The sequence below is a fragment of the Clarias gariepinus genome, chromosome 11 (genome assembly GCF_024256425.1).
Source record: "Clarias gariepinus isolate MV-2021 ecotype Netherlands chromosome 11, CGAR_prim_01v2, whole genome shotgun sequence".
Classification (NCBI taxonomy): domain Eukaryota; kingdom Metazoa; phylum Chordata; class Actinopteri; order Siluriformes; family Clariidae; genus Clarias; species Clarias gariepinus.
The window spans coordinates 20,642,971-20,664,851 of record NC_071110.1 but is presented as its reverse complement, the minus strand read 5'-3'; the positions used below and the strand labels follow the sequence as shown (position 1 = coordinate 20,664,851).

The window sequence follows — 21,881 nt, the reverse complement described above, 5'->3', positions numbered from 1 at the left end:
AGAGTTGCTTCTGTTGAGGTCAAAAATGAGTTCAGCAGGCTACATGAATATACTGAATGACCAGTTTTGCATCAATAGATTTTTCTTCTCTTATGGCACAGGCATGTCCTAAGATCAATGCAAACAAAATCAAAGCAAAAAGGGGTCCAATGAAATATTAAAGTTGTGTGAATTTCTTATTTTCCTGGGCAGTGTATAAAATTGTTGAATTGACACTAAAGTTTTTCTGTAAGATGTTAATGTTAAATGTACAGGAGTCTCTAGTGTCAGTTTTCTACTAGACTCATTAGGGAGTATCTGATCATTTTGATTTATACATATTTCTGTCACACACTTAATACTTATTTCTCTAATTTTCTTTAGATTTTGTCAAGCTGTTTTGCGAGAATGACCCTTGTTAAAAGTGCCGCACAAATAAAATTGTAACTAAAAATTCCAAATTGTCGATATTGTGAGAATGAGCCGTGTGATGGACTGGCACCCTGTTTAGGATGTACCCCAAGTATCCTGGGATAGGCTTCAGGCCCCCTACACCCCCTGAGTAAGTGGATTAACTATACATAAAATTATGTGACATATGACAATAATTCTGTTCATAGTCACGGAGCCTACACTGCTACAGTATATGCCCGTATTTTCACATTAGCTAGCATGGCCAATCTACTCTGTATTAAAAGTTTTTTTCTGTAAAATCTCCAGTCATTAAGTTTTCATTTATCACAAACTTGGTAGCCCCCATTAAATTTTTATAAACAAACTGAACAGTGTACTTCTTTAACACATTATTATAAAGACAACTTGAAAACTGCTTTCTTGATGAAATTATCCATACATTAAAAGGTTGTATTATGCAATATTTTCTAGTATTTTTTAAACATTTAGATATGTCTACAGTTTGAGTACAAACATAAAAAATGTAAAGGAAAATATTGTCTCCCTGTTGTGACCTCTAATAAGAAGAATCCTTCCCTCTGGGATTTTGCTCAGCTCTGAGGTTCTCTGGCGGGCCATGGCTGGGGAGTATCTCGTTTACATAGAGGCTGAAACATTGGGGGAGCTCTAAAACTTATTTTATGGCATGTTTAAAATCCTTTCGAAATCCTGTGAATACCTGCATGGGCCAAAAACATTCCTCAGCCTTCATATTCTGAGCTGAGGTGGTGAAAGATGAGGATGATGAAATACGGCACAGAAAGTCAAGGGAATATAGTAATGGGTAAAAAGGCTTGTCATTAAAAAAAAAAAGAAGAAGAAAGCAAGTGCACCTAAAAGTCTCCCAGTGAAAAGAGGTAGATGAGTAAACTGAGCCACAGAAAAGGACATGATCGTCTGCAGACAAGCTGACTGACGGGGAGAGACTGAGCTGCCACCCACTAAGATTCTGGCAATTCAGGAATTGCCACACTGACTCCAAAATTTGTTATTATATGTTTGCATTTGAGGTGATAAAATGTTGCCGTTCACTATAATCCTGGAGCTGGCATGCTCTAAACTATTCACACAGCACAGAGAATTAGAAGCAAATTATTGCTGTGTTTGTTTAGAATGGTAACAAAATATGGGAAAAAAAATAAATCAGGATATTTATGAAATTATGATTCACACAAAATCGCAATACAGAACAAATCAGGACTTTGTAATATCATCATATCGGTTGGTCTTTGGTGATTACCATCCACACAGTATATGAAACTCAAAGTTAACCTGAACAGCATTTTTTTTACCACAATGACACAAATGTATGAGAATAAACTAAATACATAAGAGCATCTGAGGAGGCACTAAACACATAAAGGCACAGTTTGATTTAAATGTGTTTCCCTGCTGCCATTTGGGTTTACCCGGAGATAAATATTTATAAAGACGAATACAACTGGACACTGACAGTGGACATTTTATTTAGAAATATGCCTATGACAGAAAAAAAGGATCTTGTTTTAAGCAGCTCTCAGACAGCCTCACAGAGGGAGCGTTTGTTACACACCACGTATATCAGAGCTGAGACGAGCAGCGCTAATTATTAGGCTGCTAAAGTGAACGTTTGCATTGTGATACAGACGTGTGCATACAGGGCTGTGATTAAGCCTGCAGCCACTCCAGGTGTGTGCGCATATGAGAAAAGAGAGAGAGAGGGACTCTCACAGTTGTTCAGAAAATATTGAATCTAGAGCACACTAAAGGTGTATTCATTTGGTTAATTACAGTACATCATGTTACATGATTACACAATTTTGAGATCTCACTTGACAAAATCTAAGTGTAATCTTGACTGACAGAGAAACATTGCATAATGCTGCATGTAAAATATTTACTTTTTGTCACAGTATCACATGCTTTCCAAACAGTACTTGACAAAACGTCACCTGCATCTTCCTTTCAAAGAAAGACGAGTGGCAATGAGTAGAAACAGGATCATCTTTATTCGTATCCGTATTATGGTTCCCGTAATCTGAATGTCTGCTTTAACGTCAGTTCTCAGAGCTCATGTGCGACGTGTCACCTCTCTGCCTGCAAGAAGTGCACAGTGCGCTTATGTTCACTCCTCTTACACTTTGTTAATGTAGCCTTCTTTGATGAGGAAGTCATAGATTTTGCGGGTCTTGTTCACGTCTATCTTGATGAGTGAGCGAGCCTGTGCCAGTCGGAGGCCACCCTGGCGCTGACACTCATTCAGCAGTGCCTGTTTGTACTCGAGGTATGCGCCAGGAACCAGCCGCACCACCTGGCACAGCTAAAAGACAGAAAGTAATCACTTAATATGAATAACTAGCATTGAGTAAAAGTAAATGGAGCCAAATACAAAAGTTTGCATACCCTTCACACAAAAAGGCAAGTGTACACTACAATGACATGGTGGTGTGATGTGCATGAAGCAATTGATTTTTTTGGCCATAAAAGCATGGCCTGAATTGTTTTAATCTTCTTACATCACAGCAGTTTGCCAATGATCACTTAATTTTACATATCAGCTCTTTTATAATGGACGAAAAGCAGCTGATCAAGCGTTTGTTTGTTTTTTAGTAACAAGTGTTACTAAAAATCTCATTACACAAAACCACACAAAAGCAAGAACCATTTTCTTAGATAAAACAAAACTTATTTTTAAACTTATGTCTTAGACCACTAAATGGCCAAAGGGTTGTGATCACCTGACCTTTACTAAATGGACATAAAAAAAAAAACATATCCAAGCTCTACAATCTATTGGAAAGTCTTCCCAGAAGAGTGGAAGTTATTATAAAAACTGAATAAATTCTGAATATAATACAACCCTTACATGTATGTGTAGTGTACTGACTATGTGATAGTCAGGTTTCCACAAATCCATTTAGGAATCCAGAAACCATGAGGGTACAAAATTTTGCACTCAACTGTATATGGAAGATAAGGTGCTGTACCTCTTTTTCACGTTCATTGAGCTTTTCTGTACCCGGCAGCCCTGTCAAGTTCAAAGGGGGTGCACTTCTTCTACCTGTGAATTCCAAAAAAAAGTAAAGTAAAGCAGTAACACAGTAATATTTTCTGGAGGCAGTAAACATTGATTTTAATAAAAGAGAGCTGATGCAGTAAACTTTATTATGCAGCACAGATTATTGTTAATGATTTAACTTTCTACATTTAAAGTTAAGCAAAATCAAACTGAAGATTATACAGTGCGGCCCAAAAGCCTGGATTTGGAAGTATTTTTTCCCACAATCAATAAGTCTTTTTATTTTAGACCCAAGTTGGAAAATTGAATTAAACAGACCTCACACAACACTGCTTTATTTCTATGAGCTTATCTGAAGTAAGCAGTCAATCTTAATCGATCAACAACAATTGTTGCACTGGAGGATGAAATAATCACCTTCTTTCATTCAGCATATACACAATCCAGAGGGCATTAAGCATTTTCTGTAAAAAAACATTACCTAGAAAAACATTACTTTAAATAGATCCATACTTTTGGTCCACACTGTATAACGTAACGTAGCTTAATAAGGCACTCTGCAAATCCACTAACAATGAGACTGAACACAGACAGGGTCTATTACTTCACCAAAGATTAAGCACAAGCAGAAAAAAAGTGAGAGTATACAGGAGTGAGAAAGCAGAGAAAGGCGTGAATGGCACATGTCTTTGCTGAGAATATTTTCATGAGAATTCATTAGCACATCACAGCCTGTGACTGCATACTGGGGAGCGGGGAGACGGGGAGACAGGGTGTTGAGTGTAGCAGCTCACCTGAGGTGGTGATGGTAGTGATGATGGGAGTAATGCCAGCATCACTGTCAGAGGAAAACACGTGTGTTAATAGCTCGCACACACACACTCAAACACACACAATTGGCTGAGAGGCACTGCACACACACACACCATCTGAATCATCACTGCATAATTTTTTTTTGCTTTGTACAAAATGATTCAGTTGGGTTTGGACAGCCGCTCATGCATTCTGTTGCTACATTCAGCAAAAAACAAATGCAAGCTGTTTGAGACAACTGCATCAATAACTAGGAGTAACAGTTGGGCAGATATTGAAGAATCAGACTGAGTTTGGGGTACTTCACATGATACACTGAAAACACTGACTCAACCATCACTATGTAAATTGCAATATTTGCCATAATTTACCGTACAACAACAGCAACGTTCTAACAGAAGAAATATTTATGATGTATGCCAGGATACAAAAGGACAGAGGTGTATACATGAGGAGAGCTTAAGACAAAGAGAAAAGATGCAGATCTCACATGGCAGCTTGTTTGTGGAGCCACTGCTGGCAGGCACGACTATCATGAATGTACTGAAGAACCTCACACAGCATGTTCCTCTTATTCCGCTCATCCTCTCGTGCTTGTTTCACCTGCTCATATACCTTAGCTCCTAAATCATACAATGCATATTTTAATGACAAAATAATTAAAATATTTTTAAAAAGTGTGCTAAATTTTGAGTTCAACCCAAAAGTATATGCAATACAACCTTTATAAACTGCATCCATTTTCAACAAATGTAAAATTTAAGCTTATATATTGCAAATCTAAAGACAATTGTTGCTGCAAGTCATCTAAAACAATTTTTCATGAATTATTAATTTACAGACTACCAAAAGTAAAAATAAATAAATAGTTTTGTATTTCTCCACACTCTCATACATGTGTAAAAAATAGCATTATTTATGAAGTATTTAAAGTTTTGCTAAAAAATATTAACTGAATTTAATTGAAATATCTGAGACTGGGATTTCATCTTATGATGGGGTCCCCAGTTATGGGTATGCACAAGTCAGTGCACTCTGAGTGTCAATCCTAAGCCTGGACAAAATGCAGAAGGCTGGATGAGAAGAGCCTTGAAAGTAAAACCTGTGCCAAATAAAAGATGATCCACTATGGTAATCCCTAATGGTATAAATTGAAAAAAGGAAAAGAAGTACATTTATAGATTCTGAGCTGTGTTACAATCACTGCTGATAAATGTATACAACTTAAACCAAAATTAAGAAAAGTGAAGAAAAGCTCAAAATGGGCTGAAGCAATATATCAGGGTCATAAATCTCCACTACATGCTTTTATGACTGACTCATATTAATGCTTTGAAGAGAACAGAACAGGAGAAGTATGGCATTTTGACAACGTCAAGACTTTATGCTGTGTGTGTTCCAGGGAGTAATGTCAGGGGAGAATCATACCACAAAAAGACTGGATCCCTTCTCTCCTGTACTCCTGCAGCCTTCGAATCTCCTTCCTTAATTCAAACTCCACTGAGAGACAGGGATTAAAAAATAAATAAATAAATAAAAAAAACAGGAAGGAGGATATAAGTTCTATTATTTGCTAATAGATATAGAGCTTTGCTAGCTGGAAACAGGTAATGTTTTTGTTTTTAGACTGTTACAACCTGTGGTTTGTTAAGTTAATTATTCTATCAGAAAGAAAGGTTTATACATTAAGACTCATTTATCAAACTTTTAGGACATTTACTACATTTAGGAAACAATGGTTTTCTCCTAGTGAACAGCCTTCTAGGAGCACGAAAATAAATGATCACGGCGAAGGTTTTACTAAGTGAAAGGTAAACCAGACCTTTAAGTTCCTTCATTGTCACAAGAGATCGAACACCGATATTTATAAATTGCTAATTGAATTGGCACTTAGATATCATAATAATATTGTATTGGTTGTAATGGGGTACCTCCTGTAGTAAGTATTTACAGTTTAAAATTAGAGTCTCATAGTACTGTAAATGTAATCACACAACTACAGTTACAACAGTAAACAAGACACAGAGACCAGAGGAGGATCAGATAGTTCTGAATATATAATTTCACAAATACAATGTCATTTCCACAAATAAAATGGAAGCCATAAAATAAAACAAAACTTACAAGCATGGCTTTCAATAAATTTATCATGCTCCAATGGGCCTATGACCCTGGCGAAGCGCCTCATGGCATCATAAAGATCCTGTACCACCTTGGGGTAACGCCTTTCCAGTACTGTCAAGACACAAACATCCACACAAACACACTGGTCATACTGATCCCCAGTGAGGATCTTCCACTGACAAAATGATTATGATGATAAAAAATGCTAGATAGTCCTATATTTGCGTGAATAATTGCTCAGTACATATATACTTTTTATTTATTTATTTTTGCTGGGCAGTGTGTGTGTGTATATATATATATATATATATATATATATATATATATATACATATATACACATATACATGCATACACACACATACACAAACAGAAAACAGCAACTGAATACACACACAGAAGAAAGATGGTTATTAATAATGTCTCCCTCTACCTCATCCCTAATTAGTCCTTCATCATCATTAAATACTTGTGAGTCCGCCTTCAATAGATTTTAAACAACATTTCTTACAACGTCTTGGCTACTGTATGCTTTACTCTGTGCAAAAACACACGCACAATCTCAGCCAGTCTCCATGACAACTCGCCTGCAGCTCCACGGCAACTATTGGCAGTCTTTTGTCTTGAGAGTGCAGAAGATAAGGAAGGTGGCACAGAGCTGATAAACAAACAGAAAAGCCAACCTTGATAGCTTTAGTGAACACCACAGGGGATTTAGAGAAAACAGAACAAAAGAAGAAAAAAAAAAGAACAGTTGGAAAGGGGAAAAAAATCAAGGTAATAGCTGTGACAGAAGAGGGGGTTTCAATTTAGTCAGCACACTGGCCCTGGACTCGCTGAGAGGTCAGATCAATAGGAGCTTGTGAAGCTGGTGTCTCTTATCATTTGAGACAGGGTGTCCATTTCATGCTGGACTATTCATAGAAGACCAGTAACAGGCATTAAATGTTGCTCTGGCAGCAATCCATATTGGAGCCTTTGTTGAAATCTTTTGCACCTAAATTGTAGATTATGTGGTGACAGGAATCTATTTTGTATAAGTATGAAGTAAGTGTGGCTGCTCCCTTATAAGTATAAGTATCCCTTGTCCTAGTATAAGTCTGACTTACTGTATAACATCAAAACAAAAAAGTATAACCACAACTACGTCTGACTGGCAGCCTTCACAGACAACTAATAAACATGGCAAACATTTAACTACAGTTAAAATCAATATTGTTATTGTGTTAAATGTGGTTTGTGTTTTAGAAAGGCCTTACTCTGAAACTTGCGCAAGTTAATGAGTCCATGGTCCCGAATGATCCTGAAAGACACAAAAAAATATTTTTAAACAATTTTAAACATTCTGCACAGCATACAGACCAATAAAAATTGTGCTAAAGCTGGGGAGTTTAGCCATGCACACACTACTCTGGTGATATAAGGCATCAGAATAAAGACTGTTTTTCTACCCTGCACAATGTGTAATTTCAACATGGGAATTAATAATTTTTATATTTTACTGAATTTTTGCTAAAATTCTCATTACTGCAATGTGTCCGGCTGTGTTTGAATGTGTGTTATGTTGTAATTTAATTGGTAAAAAATAAATAAATAAATAAATAAATCTAATAATAATCTAGATGTTTTACTAGATTATTATTAGATGACAGAAAAAAAATAATACGTACAGACTTTAAATAAAGTCTAATTATGAGTGATGTAGCACATGGGACAGTTAATTTAAGATAACTACCAGGTAAGATCATATTTTTATATCTCTTCAGTTAAATACACCGCGTTTCAAATTATTATGCAAATTGGATGTAAGTGTCAAACATTAAATGTTTAGTTTTTAAATTAAACTCATGGATGGTATTGTGTCTCAGGGCTCTTTGGATCACTGAATTTAATCTCAGACATGTGTGATAATTAGTTTGCCAGATAAGCCCAATTAAAGGAAAAGTACTGAAGAAGGTTGTTCCACATTATTTAGCAGGCCACAGGTTTCAGGCAATATGAAAAAAAAAAAGGATCTCTCTGCTGCCAAAAAGCGTCAAATTGGACAAGGTACGAAAACATTAGATATCGTACTGTGAAGACATTTGTGGCTGATTTAGAGCACAGACAGGTTCGTGCAGATGAAGGCAGAATGAGTAAGGTTTCTGCCAGACAAATTCATCAGATTAAAAGAGCAGCTGCTAAAATGCCATTACAAAGCAACGTCCCACGAACATCAAGGTGGAACAATCCTTTAGAGGCTTGCAGTTGTGCATAAACCTATGCATAAACCTGTGCATAAACTATTCGGCCACCCCTAACCAATGCTCACAAGCAGAAACAGTTGCAGTGGGCCCAGGCATACATGAAGACTAACTTTCAAACAGTCTTGTTTACTAATGAGTGTCGTGCAACCCTGGATGGTCGAGATGGATGGAGTAGTGAATGAATGGTTGGTGGATGGCCACCATGTCCCAACAAGGCTGCGATGTCAACAAGGAGGAGCCGGAATCCTGGGAGAGAGCTGGTAGGCCCCTGAAGGTGTGAAAATGACCTCTGCAAACTATATTGACTGTCCACTTTCTTACATGGTACAAAAAGAAGAACCGTGCCTTCCGTAGCAAAATCATCTTCATGTAATGTATTTAATTGTAATGGTGGTATCAAAGAAGGGTTCCTATGTTAAGATGTAACATGCCCTGTTAGGATGTTTTTGATTGAAATAGTTTTTGATTTCAGTAAATATGACCTCCTAATGCTGCAAATTTAACAAAAGCCTATTTTCAGTTCTTTACAACCTATAAAATGTTTTAACTCTGTTGTGCATAATAATTTGGAACAGTGTATTTTAAGTTTTTTATTTTTGAAATAAATATTGATATCATTAGAAGGTTTGTTCAATAAAATTCAAATTATACCCTAATAGTTGATGACTAGAAAATTATACCAACTGTCATTTGCAGTGACTAAGTATAAAAATCAGAGAAAGATATCATTTGCGTAATAATTTGGAAAGCAGTGTAAACTCGTAACTAATCCAGTCCAACCGTGTCACTCCCAAAGAGAACCTCAACATTTTTAGCTTCCTCCAGCTCTGTCTCTTCCTCAGTGACACTGTCTCTAAACCATGCAACATGGCCGGTCTCACCACTGTCTTGTACAACTCCTGTTCCTTCTTATATCTTTTTTTTTTTTTTTTTTTGGGCTTTTGTATTTTTGAAGCACTACACGATGAAAATGTTTTAAACTTGAATGCATGATTGTGCAAATATTATCTGTTCTTTTCTGCATTATCTCAGGCTAGTATACTTATCATTCATGGAAATAGTTAAATTAACATCTTATGAACATCTGTTGCGGTAATGACACATAGTTTTTAAAAATGAAGTTAATCAATAGAAAACTTTACTTTGATTTTAAAAGCATCTGCAGAATCTACAAATTATGTTCTTCCAGCTCTGTCACGTCATTAAAAAAAAAATCAGGTTTCATCAAATGTGGAAGGTTTTGCGGTAGTAAAAGAAATCATTAAAAAAAAAAAAAAAAAAACTGTTCAATTAAAAAAATATTATTTCAGAACTTTAAGTAACTGTGTAACTGTGCATGACTATTAACATTCCATTTTTAAAAAGGTGAAAATGTATTTTTTTTGTACATTGTTTTCTAACAGTGTTGATGTTTTCAGACTATAGTGGTTATAAAATTGTTTAGGACTTATTTTGGAAATTATGTTCAAAAAAGTGTTAAATGTTAAGTAAAAGTTTTTAAATTAAGGTTTACTGATACTCTAGACTTTGTTGCTAATGTCTGAAAAAAAGTTAATTTAAGCATTTAAAAAATTGTCCGGCTTGAAATTTTTAAACCCAAGATTTTGTAAGGAATCAATCTTAATATCACACTTGGGTTAAACAGCTAGAAGGTACAGAAAACAGCCCAGTCTTTCGTATTGCACTCGTTTGCGTGTGCTGATGATCGAGATTTTATTCCTGGGACTGATGTTGCCATAAATCAGAAATGTGATCCAAGATGTGCTGAGATATTCTGTACGAGTGTCAGAATTAGGATTTCTTGTTAAGATCAACATTGGTGTTTGTGATGGTTTCAGTGACTTGAGGAAGGTCAGAGAACAGCAGTGGCTTTAGCTCACTAGATGCAGGATGAAACATGAACCTCCGTACCACAGTTACTGCACACAGTCTAATTTGTTTAGGATAGCATCACATATATATATATATATATATATATATAAAATTTAGGATAGCATCACATATATATATATAATTTAGGATAGCATCACTATATATATATATATATATATATATATATATATATATAAAAGCACAGGACAAACTCTCTGTGATGCCACTCACAGGTTTTTGCGGAAGCTCTGGTTGTCGCCGTTTTGGCAAGAGCTGATGCTACCTAAACCCGGGTTAATCCAAAAATGACCAAATATGTGTGTCTGTATATACACATACACACACACACACACACACAGCGGATTATATAGAGAATAGAGTAAATTGACCGATAGCGCCATCTGCTGTTTTGGAAGAGGAAGTTGCTTCAATGCATTTGTGAGAAAATAGGTTGGGTGCATTTGTGAGAAAATACGGTGGGTGCATTTGTGAGAAAATACGGTGGGTGCATTTGTGAGAAAATACGGTGGGTGCATTTGTGAGAAAATACGGTGGGTGCATTTGTGAGAAAATACGGTGGGTGCATTTGTGAGAAAATACGGTGGGTGCATTTGTGAGAAAATACGTTCAGCGCATTTGTGAGAAAATACGGTGGGTGCATTTGTGAGAAAATACGTTCAGCGCATTTGTGAGAAAGTCGATTTTTTTTTCTTCACAGAGCAGATTGTGTTTGTTTGCAAAATGCTGCATTTGTGAGAAAGTCGATTTTTTTTTCTTTGCAAAGTAGATTGTGTTTGTTTGCAAAACACTGCATTTGTGAGAAAGTCTTTTTTTTCTTTGCAAAGCAGATTGTGTTTGTTTGTTAAATTTTGGCACATAATTAACTCCATACAACTCCCTCATGTGTTGGGGACCTGAATCTGACACAGATCAGAATCAAAGAAAAGTTTAAACTTACTTTTTCCTTCGCTGTCTCTCTTTTAATCTCGAATGGTATATATCCACAACTGCAATTTTAAGAGCTAGAAAAGCAAAATGAAACAAAATGATTAACTTGTATAGCAGGCATAAACAATGACATCAGGTGATGAGAGTAAGTTTAAAATTAAGGTTAGGGTAAAGGTTATGGTCTAGCTGGAAGATGCTTACTTACCTTAGTTACCACAAGCTAGTTAGCTTAGCTTTAGCCTGTAGCATAGCTAAAATGCTGAGATAGCTAACGTTAAGTTATATGTTAACCTTCCTTTGCTTTCCTTCATCCATACCCTACACGTCGTCCCTTTCTTGTGATAAGTTGAACTACAACAATTACAGTTAGCTGGTTAGGTAAAGTGATGCACAGCAGACAGCTAGTGGTTTGATATCTGCATTGCAGCTGTCAATCAAAACACCCCTAATTATACATAAACGTATGGCTTATTATAATTTTAACTGATGAAATCCCTAAAGATTCACCACCTGTACAGGTGTCATAAAAGGGAAAACCTAACTATGGAGACCAAATCATTTTGTACCAGGCTGTAAACATATTCATTTCTATTTTATTTCTGTTAAATTTTGACTTTTTCACATGGGTCTATGGGAATCGACTCACTTTTGGAAACATAAAATAATATTTGTAACATTATATATAGCTATTATAAACATGCAGTTTTAGCCATTTTATGTCTGTATAAGTAACAGTGATTTGGTTTGGCTTATTCCATAAAAAGTGTATATTAATCTTGCTGTATGTACTTACCATGAAGAATATCAGAGTCATCATCAACAAAATCAATGTCTTTCAAATCCCACTCTGCATAATTATCAAATTCCTAAAAATGAGAACACACATACTATCAATCAAAACATTTATTTTCAATAATTCTTTCTATTTTCTACTAAATACATGACATAAAATCAGTGAGCATTACTATGAAATCTCCAATATCTCAAATTACATTAGCCTGTATTGGTATAAAATTGACATGAATATATTCATTGACATGAATTTGACATGAAATGACATTTGTTTCTCAGCTGTCATGTAGAAATTAATTTAGGTTGATGTTTTGCACAAATAAATCCATCATTTCCCACGGAGACACTGGTATTCATAAAATGTTCTCTTGACCTTGCAAACACACTTTTACTAGTGTGTGGGGTTTGGGCTTTGGCGTGTACAATGACAAAGCAATGAAACATACTTTGGGATAAAAAGGTTTGTCACAAAAGCAGCCCTGGTGCCATGGTCTGTTTTTTTTCTTCTTTTATATTATCATCAGTAAAAAGAAACAATTTAGATTTCTAAATGTTCATTTTCCATGTTAAGGGGATTCTTTGCATGCTGTTATAGGAGGTAACAGCACGTTTCTGATTAAATAAACTTAATGGAGGCTGTCTGGTAACAGGCAGTGTGTAGGTGTGCAGCAGGGCAAGGTCTAAAGAAAAACTGAGAAGTTCTTAATGATGCTTGGAAAAAATAGCCAGTTAACACAATCACACAAGCAGGTGACACAGAGCTTATAAAAGATAAGTTTGGACAAAATGGAATACTTTCTGTTACAGAATGCAAGCAGTATGCAAATGGTCCAGTAACAAACATTTTGTATGCTGTCTCTACAAAAACTAAGGTGACCGCTACCTTACCTTTTACAGCTTTGCATCAATAATTATTTCACACAACCGGGACTTATTTCGCCATTTCGATTTTTTCACAGTTTAAAACTACAAAAAAACTTCAACACCTAATGCAAAGCCTATTTTGTGACTTTCAGTGTCAACAGTGACAGTGAAGAGTTTTTAGGAGCTGTCCTACATCTTGCTGAAAGTAAGAGAAGGAAGCTTCAGAAACAGCTTTCATGTTCTATTCTGAACTACATTAGGAGAATTTTTAGGTTTTAACTTGTAGCACAGTGGGTGTGTGAGTGTATGTGTGTGTGCCCTGCGATGGATTGGCACCCTCTCCAGGGTGTACCCTGCCTCTTGCCCTAAGCCTCCTGGGATAGGCTCCAGGTCCCCGCGACCCTGAATACAAGATAAAGCGGTATAGAAGATGATTGAGTGAGTGAGTAAAATGATTCCTAGGAGCGATTCTGAGACGCTTAGTAAATATTGGCTCTGAATTGCAGTTTACACAAAACAATCACAACTAGTATGTCCTACGTTAATTCAGTTTTTTATTAATTTATGAGGGCTTAAATAACAGTTGGGAGGTACCTACCAAAATCTATAAACAAAAACATAACCTTTGGTGTCACTAAAACGCAACAAAGTCTTTTTTTCTTTTCACTAAAAAGTAAACCAAAACTCATAAGCCATCGAGGAAAATTAAGTACACACTTCCTACTTCCACATTAATTAAGAGAGTAAAGAACAGCCAGGTGTTCCTAATGAAATGCTCAATAATGACATCAATTATGACCTCAGACAAGCAAATATTGCTGCTCATGAATCTGGGAAGAGTTATAAGGCCACCCCCAAATAATTTAAAATTCACATCCTTCCCAAAAGTGTGTATCTTAGCAGATTCAGTCTAAAGTCAGATAATTTAAAGTTCAGAGATATAAAGAAAAAAAAACAAGAGGTACACTACATGACCTACAGGTAGGCATATTAAATGTTTATGTTCATGACAGCACAATAAAAAAACTGGAAAAAAAAAAAAAACTATGGCACTGGGTCATAAAAAGGTGGCTAAGAAAATCCCCCACCTTTAAAAAGAGTTAAAAGCATGACCTAAATTTGCAAATTGCATCTGAACAAAGCACTGAAACAATATCTCTTCACCTGATGAGACCAAGATGGTGATTCCTGTTCATCATGTACAACACCATGTGTGGTTAAAACCGAATACAGCACATCAACACAAGCATCTCATACCAGCTCTTAAGCATGGCGATGAGGGCATACTGATTTGTCATTATGGCAAAAATTAAGTTTATACCTATGACTTTTATACCAGAACACTCATGAGACAAATGTAAGTGTGTCTGTTCTGCAGCTTAAGCTGGGTCAAAACTAGGTCAGGCAACAGAATAATGATCCCAAGCGCATCATCAAAAATTACTTCTGAATGGCTAAAAAAGGTAAACAACAACGAATAAACTCAGGAAACTTTCACATTATTATGGCTGAAGGTGGTTTAAATGTTATTGAATTACATGGTTTCTGATTGTTGGTTTCTGATTGTTGGTTTACTTTCTGGAAAATATAATATATTGTATTTTTGGTTGCATTTAAGATAATTTGCTAATTTGTAGAAGTTGATACACAATTGATAGTCTCTGATAAATAAAAAGCTAAAATTGAATAAAGATGTACTGCTTTTACATGACTATATATTTGGGATTTTTGCTAGAGGGAAAAAACATTCAGTACAAAGAAAACAGCCAACACTGACCTCCATAAAATCTGCACGAGCTGGCATGTAACCAGCCATGTCTCTGGAAAGCTGGGAGTCAAACGAAGGTCTAGGAGGATCATCAGTGGCTGAGGAAAGATTTTATTAAGATCATAAAACAATAACTCTGCATCAGACCAGGAATGCAATGAAGGATATTTACACCGCGTTCCAAATTATTCTGCAAATTGGATGTGTCAAACATTAAATGTTTGGTTTTTAAATTAAACTCATGCATGGTATTGCGTCTCAGAGCCCTTTGGATCACTAAAATGAATCTCAGACACCTGTGATAATTTGTTTGCCAGATGATCCCAATTAAAGGGAGAGGACTGACGAAGGTTGTTCTACATTATTAACCAGGCCACAGGTTTCAAGCAATATGGGAAAAAAGGATCTCTCTCCTGCCAAAAAGCGTCAAATAGTGCAATACCTTGGACAAGGTATGAAAACATTAGATATTTCACGAAACTTAAGCGTGATCATCGTACTGTGAAGACATTTCTGGCTGATTCAGAGCACAAAGGGGTTCATGCAGAATAAGGAAGGTTTCTGCCAGACAAATTCATCGGATTAAGAGAGCAGCTGCTAAAATGCCATTACAAAGCAGCAAACAGGTATTTTGTCCCACGAACCTCAAGGTGTAGGATCCTTCAGAGGCTTGCAGTTGTGCATAAACCTACTATTTGGCCACCCCTAACCAATACTCACAAGCAGAAACAGTTTCAGTGGGCCTAGACGTACATAAAGACTAGTCTTGTTTACTGATGAGTGTCGTGCAACCCTGTATGGTCCAGATGGATGGAGTGCTGGATAGCCACCATGTCCCAACAAGGCGGTGGCGGAATCATGGGGAAAGAGCTGGTAGGCTCCTTTAGGTGTGAAAATGACCTCGGCAATGTCTATAAAGTTTTTGATTTTTTTCTATGGTACAAAAAGAAGAACCGTGCATTCCGTAGCAAAATCATCTTCATTCATGACAATGCACCATCTCATGCTGCAAAGAATCCTCCCCTGACCTCAACCCCATTGAGAACCTTTGAAGCATCCTAAAGTAAAAGATCTAGGGTGGGAGGCAGTTTACATCAAACTCTAAATAGCTCTGTGAGGCTATTCTGACATCCTGCAAAGAAATTCAAGCAGACCCTGTCCAAAAACTCACAAGTTCAATGAATGCAAGAATTGTAAAGGGGTCCTATTAAGATGTAACATTCCCTGTTAGGAGGTTTTTGATTTAAATAGCTTTTGATTTCAGTAAATATTACCTTAAAATTCTGCAAATTCAACGAAAGCCCTTTTTCAGTTCTTTACAACCTATAAAATGTTCTAACTCCGTTGTGCATAATAATTTGGAACAGTGCATTTTCAGTTTTTTTTTTAGTTTTTTTTTATAAATATTGTTATCATTAGGTTTGTTCAATAAAAATTTAATTATACCCTAATGGTTGATTATATTGATTGTCATTTGCATTGACTAATTATGAAAATCAGAGAAAGAAATCATTTGCGTAATAATTGCGTAAAAAACGCGGTGTTTTTCTCTTGTTTTTTCTCTTGTACAATATTTGCATATGAGGTAAATGTATCTTTATATGCTCAACCTGCTTGTTTTTTACTTTTTTTACCAAAATACATGGGAGTGGGAAGAAGGATGCTCATACAAGAACCCACAGAGTTATTTGAACTCATCCACAATTATTGCAAAGCAATTATATTGACTGTTTGACAGTAATACTTATACCACGTGATCAACTATTTCAAAATCAATACTGTATCAGATTTCTTACGTTTAAATGGGATGGCAGTATCGGGTGAGCGAGCGTCCTCCATTTGCCTCAGACTGAGCAGAGTTGAAGAGAAAAGTGGGTTGTTGATAAAGTTCTTCATGTAGTGTCCTTCACATTCCTCTTTGGTCTTGGTGCGCATTTGGTAAGCTACATCCTGCCTATTAAGACAAAAGAATAAAGAGGATTTTTTTTGGTAATGCTTGTGTAATATTAAAATTTGTTTGACGATCTCAATCATTTTACCGTGACAAATACGCAAACAGGAAATACTGGCAAATACTTTTTCACAACTCTTATACCGTGTTTTTTTTTTTTTTTTTGGTACAATACGCAAAATCGAATTAAGAAGAAAGTGCCCCTAAGCCCTGGGATGTTATAGATTTTAAGTAAAACATGACAGCTCTCATTAGAGCATTATAATCAGTCATTAATCAGTAAAACGTAGGCCTATGCAAGCAAACACTGTGTAAATTATACTAACCAATTCCCAAAGCCACAGTCTAAGACTGCCTCTAGAAGAGCCATCTCCTCTTGAGCTGTCCACCCAGGCTCCAGTATAGGAAAATCTGATGTCTATAAAAAACAAAAACATAATTTAGGGTTAATGGGAATGTTACATAACTTGTTATACATAAACTAATGTTTATGATGAAGTAATAATAGGCTTCATATATTAGTTCCTTACTTTTCTCTTACATATTCCTCATGATTTAAATGGATCTGTTTTCTTACCATGATCTCATATTTGTGGTCACTCTGGTGCTTTTTATACTCGTAGCCCCTAGTGAAGCACTGTAACAGCAACAACAATGCATAGACAATAAGCTTTATTCACATTATACAGTTTAAAAATAAATGTAAGGCATGACAATTTATGTGTTAGGTGTGGGTCACCTGAAGGCACAGGACAAAGGGCGACGGTCCACATTCAGCACACTTTACATAGGGCTCCACCAGGTACGATGAACAACCCAGACAAGGAGGCTTGTCAAAAGGATCATCTACCAGAAAAAGTATTTACGTTGTCATAGTTGTTTACAGATTTCTATTTATCTTACATTCAAGAAGCACTTAGGATAGAAGATTTTATGAGGTACTTAGTGTGCTTTGCTAAAGTAAGCCCAAACTGACTGTTTACGTCATTTCATAAGTGAAAAATTAGTTATTATAGCCCATCTGTTGGCAGTTTGCGAGTCCATCTTCCTGTCAATCAGGAAAAGAGAACATTTTACTCATGGTTTATTCTCAAACCCAGTATTCCTAATATACCCGACATCACTCCTGCACTCCTATACTCATACCTGCATCACTGTCAGTACTTTCTCACTCACATGACACTGGCAAGAGGTTGTCCTGTGGTGGTTTAATTCCATTGTATGATAGTGAGCAAATGACTGACACATTTAAAATCTTTACCATTTTAATATAGTATGTGGTTTTAGGATGGCACTTTGGCCTCAGACCTCCAGGGTCGAGGGTTTGATTCTCTCCTTTTCTAGTTTGTGTGCAATATGTGCTTGGTGGGTTTCCTCTTGAGTACTCCAGTTTCCTCCCACAGTCCAAAAACATTAAGGACTTACTGCCATTCCCAACTTGACTTTAGCTAGTGTGTGCGCATGCACCCAGTGATGGATTGGGACTGTGTCCAGGGTGTACAGTACTCCGCTTCATGTACAAAGTCTCCCAGGATAGGCACCAAGATGCAGGAACCTTGTTCAGGATAAGCAGTATAGAAGATGAATGTCATCTCAGATTGATAGGTCTGCATTTTTGAGCATTCGTGAAAACAACATTTGTTGACTTGACAGTAAAATAGTGAATATGTTGTAGGTCTATGGCAGGGGTCTCCAAATCCAGTCCTGGAGGGCCAGTGACCAGCACAGTTTGTAACTCACCAACACCTAAACACACCCAGTGAACCTAGTAATTAACAGATTAGTTAAATCAGCTGTGTTTAAGAAGAAGAATCACCAAACTGTGTTGGACACTGGCCCTCCAGGACTGGATTTGGAAACCCCTGGTCTATGGCATGAGAATTCAATTCAATTCAATTTTATTTGTATAGTGCTTTTAACAATTGTCATTGTCACAAAGCAGCTTACAAAAGAATTACACAATCAAAAGAATTATTTGTTTGTATGGAATGTAAATGTGCATGAATCAAAATGGTCAGATAGTCCCTGATGAGCAAGTCGAGGGCGACAGTGCAAGGAAAAACTCCCTGAGATGGCAATAGGAAGAAACCTTGAGAGGAACTCAACAAGGAACCCATCCTCATTTGGGTGAAACAGATAGCAGAAATTTATCTGCATTCATACTGTGTGTTAGGTGGCAGCCAGTTCAGCTATAACAGTTGATGTTAATATGGAGACCAGGTAGTTATTGGAGACTCAGGTAGACTTGTAGAAAATTCAAGTCCTGAACTATCAAGCAACTGCAGCCAAGTCAAGTCCTTAGAGAAACAGCTGTCAACACCAGGCGAGGCCAGAACCGTCTTCATGGTAGAGTAAAACCATCCCCAGACACCAGACGCATCCCAAAGAGACACACAGGGCATCCATGTGACGAGAACTCCAACCAGAAGCGGGGCACCAGGATGGGTCAGACAGGTCCAGAGGGCAGAGGGAGTTTGGATCACTGGCAGCTCAGAATGAGTTGGTTTTAGTGAATTGTGTAACACTGAGCTGGGCTCTGATCTGAGGTGTGAACAACATGTCTGTGTGCTCACATGGTAAAATGTCCAGAAGCTGAACTGGGCAGTCACTGAACACTCTGAAGTCAGCCATTTTACTCTCTGGTCTATGCTAACAGCAGTATAGCTTTGGAAATAAATTTGAAACAGAAAATATGTGAACACACAATGCACTGACAACCTTTCTGTACAACAGCAGGGAGACTACGGTCATGCAGTTTCAACACTGAGTCAACACTGAACACATGTGGACCGGGAATCCAAATGAATCCCAAACGACTCCTTACCTGACATACTGTTTACTACCTTAATTTTAATTCTATATGTAGCGCACTTCTATTTTAAGTTTAAGGGAAATTTGAGAATAAATGTCAGGGACCACGTTAGTTGGTTAACTAAAACATCTACACCTTAGCCTTAGCCACCAATGGTGATAACGCTTCTAGCTAGCTATAGTGTACTGCACACTCTGGATTAGGTTAGCTAGCAATTCATTTATATTTACTTACTTCCAAAAGATGTTAGGCGATCCATAATTTGTTGCCAGTGGAAAAGTAAAATTTACGGAGGTTAATTCAGCGGGTAACTCCTTTTTTTTTGATGATGATACTCGCTGTGTTAGCTAGCAGCTAAGCTTAGCGCTAATAGAGCTCGCGCTGGGCATGCGCTACATCTGTCGTCTTAGTTACAGGAACAGCACATTTCAAGTCAAATAGCGAAACCATGTGTACAATCTGCATTTATTTACTCCTACAGCATTAACAACACTCAGTGTCAGGCTACTTGCCAACCAAATGCAATGAAAATCCGTGAGTGTATAAAAGTGTGATGCAGGAAAGCAACAGCTCCCCTAGCGGTCCCTGATAGAACATCGGGAGGAGGATAAAAAAAAAAATAATGGCGAAACAAAAAATAACGGATTAACAGAGGATAGAGTGAGATGGAGACAGATGATTCGCTGAAAGGGAATAGCCGAAAGAGAACGAAGAAGAAAGCTCGGCAACATTGGGAAGAGCACTTTGGGTCCAAGCACTATGACATCAGCCCCATGTTGGCATAGTGTGTTAAGATCCCTATTGTTTTCCTAAGGATTATTTTCCCCCACATCTTTTGGGGCTTTTGGGGGGTGAAAATTGGCAGACAGGTTGGAATTTGCTGCCATTAGGATGCCTGAGAGTCATTTTGCTAAGGATTATTTATTTATTTATTTATTTATTTATCTCTCTCACACACAGATGCACACACTCTTGCACAAACACACTCATATTACACACGTACTGTACACACTCACATCTCTCTCTCTCTCTCTCACACACACACACACACACACACACACATGCACTCACATTTGTCACTCTCACACATGTACACACACACCAGCTTTTTGGAGGTCTTAACATAAAATTCCTCCATTCTACATAGTGAAAAACTATTTGCCCCCTTCCTGATTTCTTATTCTTTTGCATGTTTGTCACACAAAATGTTTCTGATCATCAAACACATTTAACTATTAGTCAAAGATAACACAAGTAAACACAAAATGCAGTTTTTAAATGATGATTTTTATTATTTAGGGAGAAAAAATATCCAAACCTACATGGCCCTGTGTGAAAAAGTAATTGCCCCCTGAACCTAATAACTGGTTGGGCCACCCTTAGCAGCAATAACTGCCATCAAGCGTTTGCGATAACTTGCAACGAGTCTTTTACAGCACTCGGAAGGAATTTTGGCCCACTCATCTTTGCAGAATTGTTGTAATTCAGCTTTATTTGAGGGTTTTCTAGCATGAACCGCCTTTTTAAGGCCATGCCACAACATCTCAATAGGATTCAGGTCAGGACTTTGACTAGGCCACTCCAAAGTCTTCATTTTGTTTTTCTTCAGCCATTCAGAGGTGAATTTGCTGGTGTGTTTTGGGTCATTGTTCTGCTGCAGCACCCAAGATCGCTTCAGTTTGAGTTGACGAACAGATGGCCGGACATTCTCGTTCAGGATTTTTTGGTAGACAGTAGAATTCATGGTTCCATCTATCACAGCAAGCCTTCCAGGTCCTGAAGCAGCAAAACAACCCCAGACCATCACACTACCACCACCATATTTTACTGTTGGTATGCTGTTTTTTTTCTGAAATGCTGTGTTACTTTTACGCCAGATGTAACGGGACACGCACCTTCCAAAAACTTAAACTTTTGTCTCGTCGGTCCACAAGGTATTTTCCCAAAAGTCTTGGCAATCATTGAGATGTTTTTTAGCAAAATTGAGACGAGCCTTAATGTTCTTTTTGCTTAAAAGTGGTTTGCGCCTTGGAAATCTGCCATGCAGGCCATTTTTGCCCAGTCTCTTTCTTATGGTGGAGTCGTGAACACTGACCTTAATTGAGGCAAGTGAGGCCTACAGTTCTTTAGATGTTGTCCTGGGGTCTTTTGTGGCCTCTCGGATGAGTTGTCTCTGCGCTCTTGGGGTAATTTTGTTTGGTTCACCACTGTTCCATGTTTTTGCCATTTGTGAATAATGGCTCTCTCTGTGGTTCGCTGGA

At 37.2% G+C, this 21,881-nt stretch overlaps 1 protein-coding gene across 1 annotated transcript; it reads right to left on the bottom strand.

Annotated features, from left to right (window-relative positions):
• Nucleotides 1-1,878: 1,878 nt before the first annotated feature.
• Nucleotides 1,879-20,178, bottom strand: tada2a (transcriptional adaptor 2A). Its single transcript, XM_053508007.1, has 15 exons — nt 19,855-20,178; nt 17,548-17,654; nt 17,386-17,445; nt 17,135-17,226; nt 16,654-16,811; nt 14,867-14,955; nt 12,227-12,299; nt 11,444-11,507; nt 7,627-7,670; nt 6,368-6,478; nt 5,672-5,743; nt 4,734-4,866; nt 4,225-4,268; nt 3,399-3,472; nt 1,879-2,731 (listed from the first exon to the last, which is right to left on the bottom strand). The coding sequence occupies exons 1-15, from the start codon at nt 19,877-19,879 to the stop codon at nt 2,546-2,548; spliced, it is 1,332 nt and encodes a 443-aa protein (XP_053363982.1). The 5' UTR covers nt 19,880-20,178; the 3' UTR covers nt 1,879-2,545.
• Between the last annotated feature and the right edge of the window lie 1,703 nt (nt 20,179-21,881).

Bases quoted from the DNA above. Each gene is read 5' to 3' on its own strand.
- tada2a (XM_053508007.1), bottom strand. From the start codon at position 19,879: ATGGATCGCCTAACATCTTTTGGAA. The intron at 14,956-16,653 runs GTAAGAAATCTG...ATCTTTCCTCAG, and splicing joins TACTGCCATCCCATTTAAAC to CCACTGATGATCCTCCTAGA. The intron at 4,269-4,733 runs GTGAGATCTGCA...TTCCTCTGACAG, and splicing joins CTCCACAAACAAGCTGCCAT to TGATGCTGGCATTACTCCCA.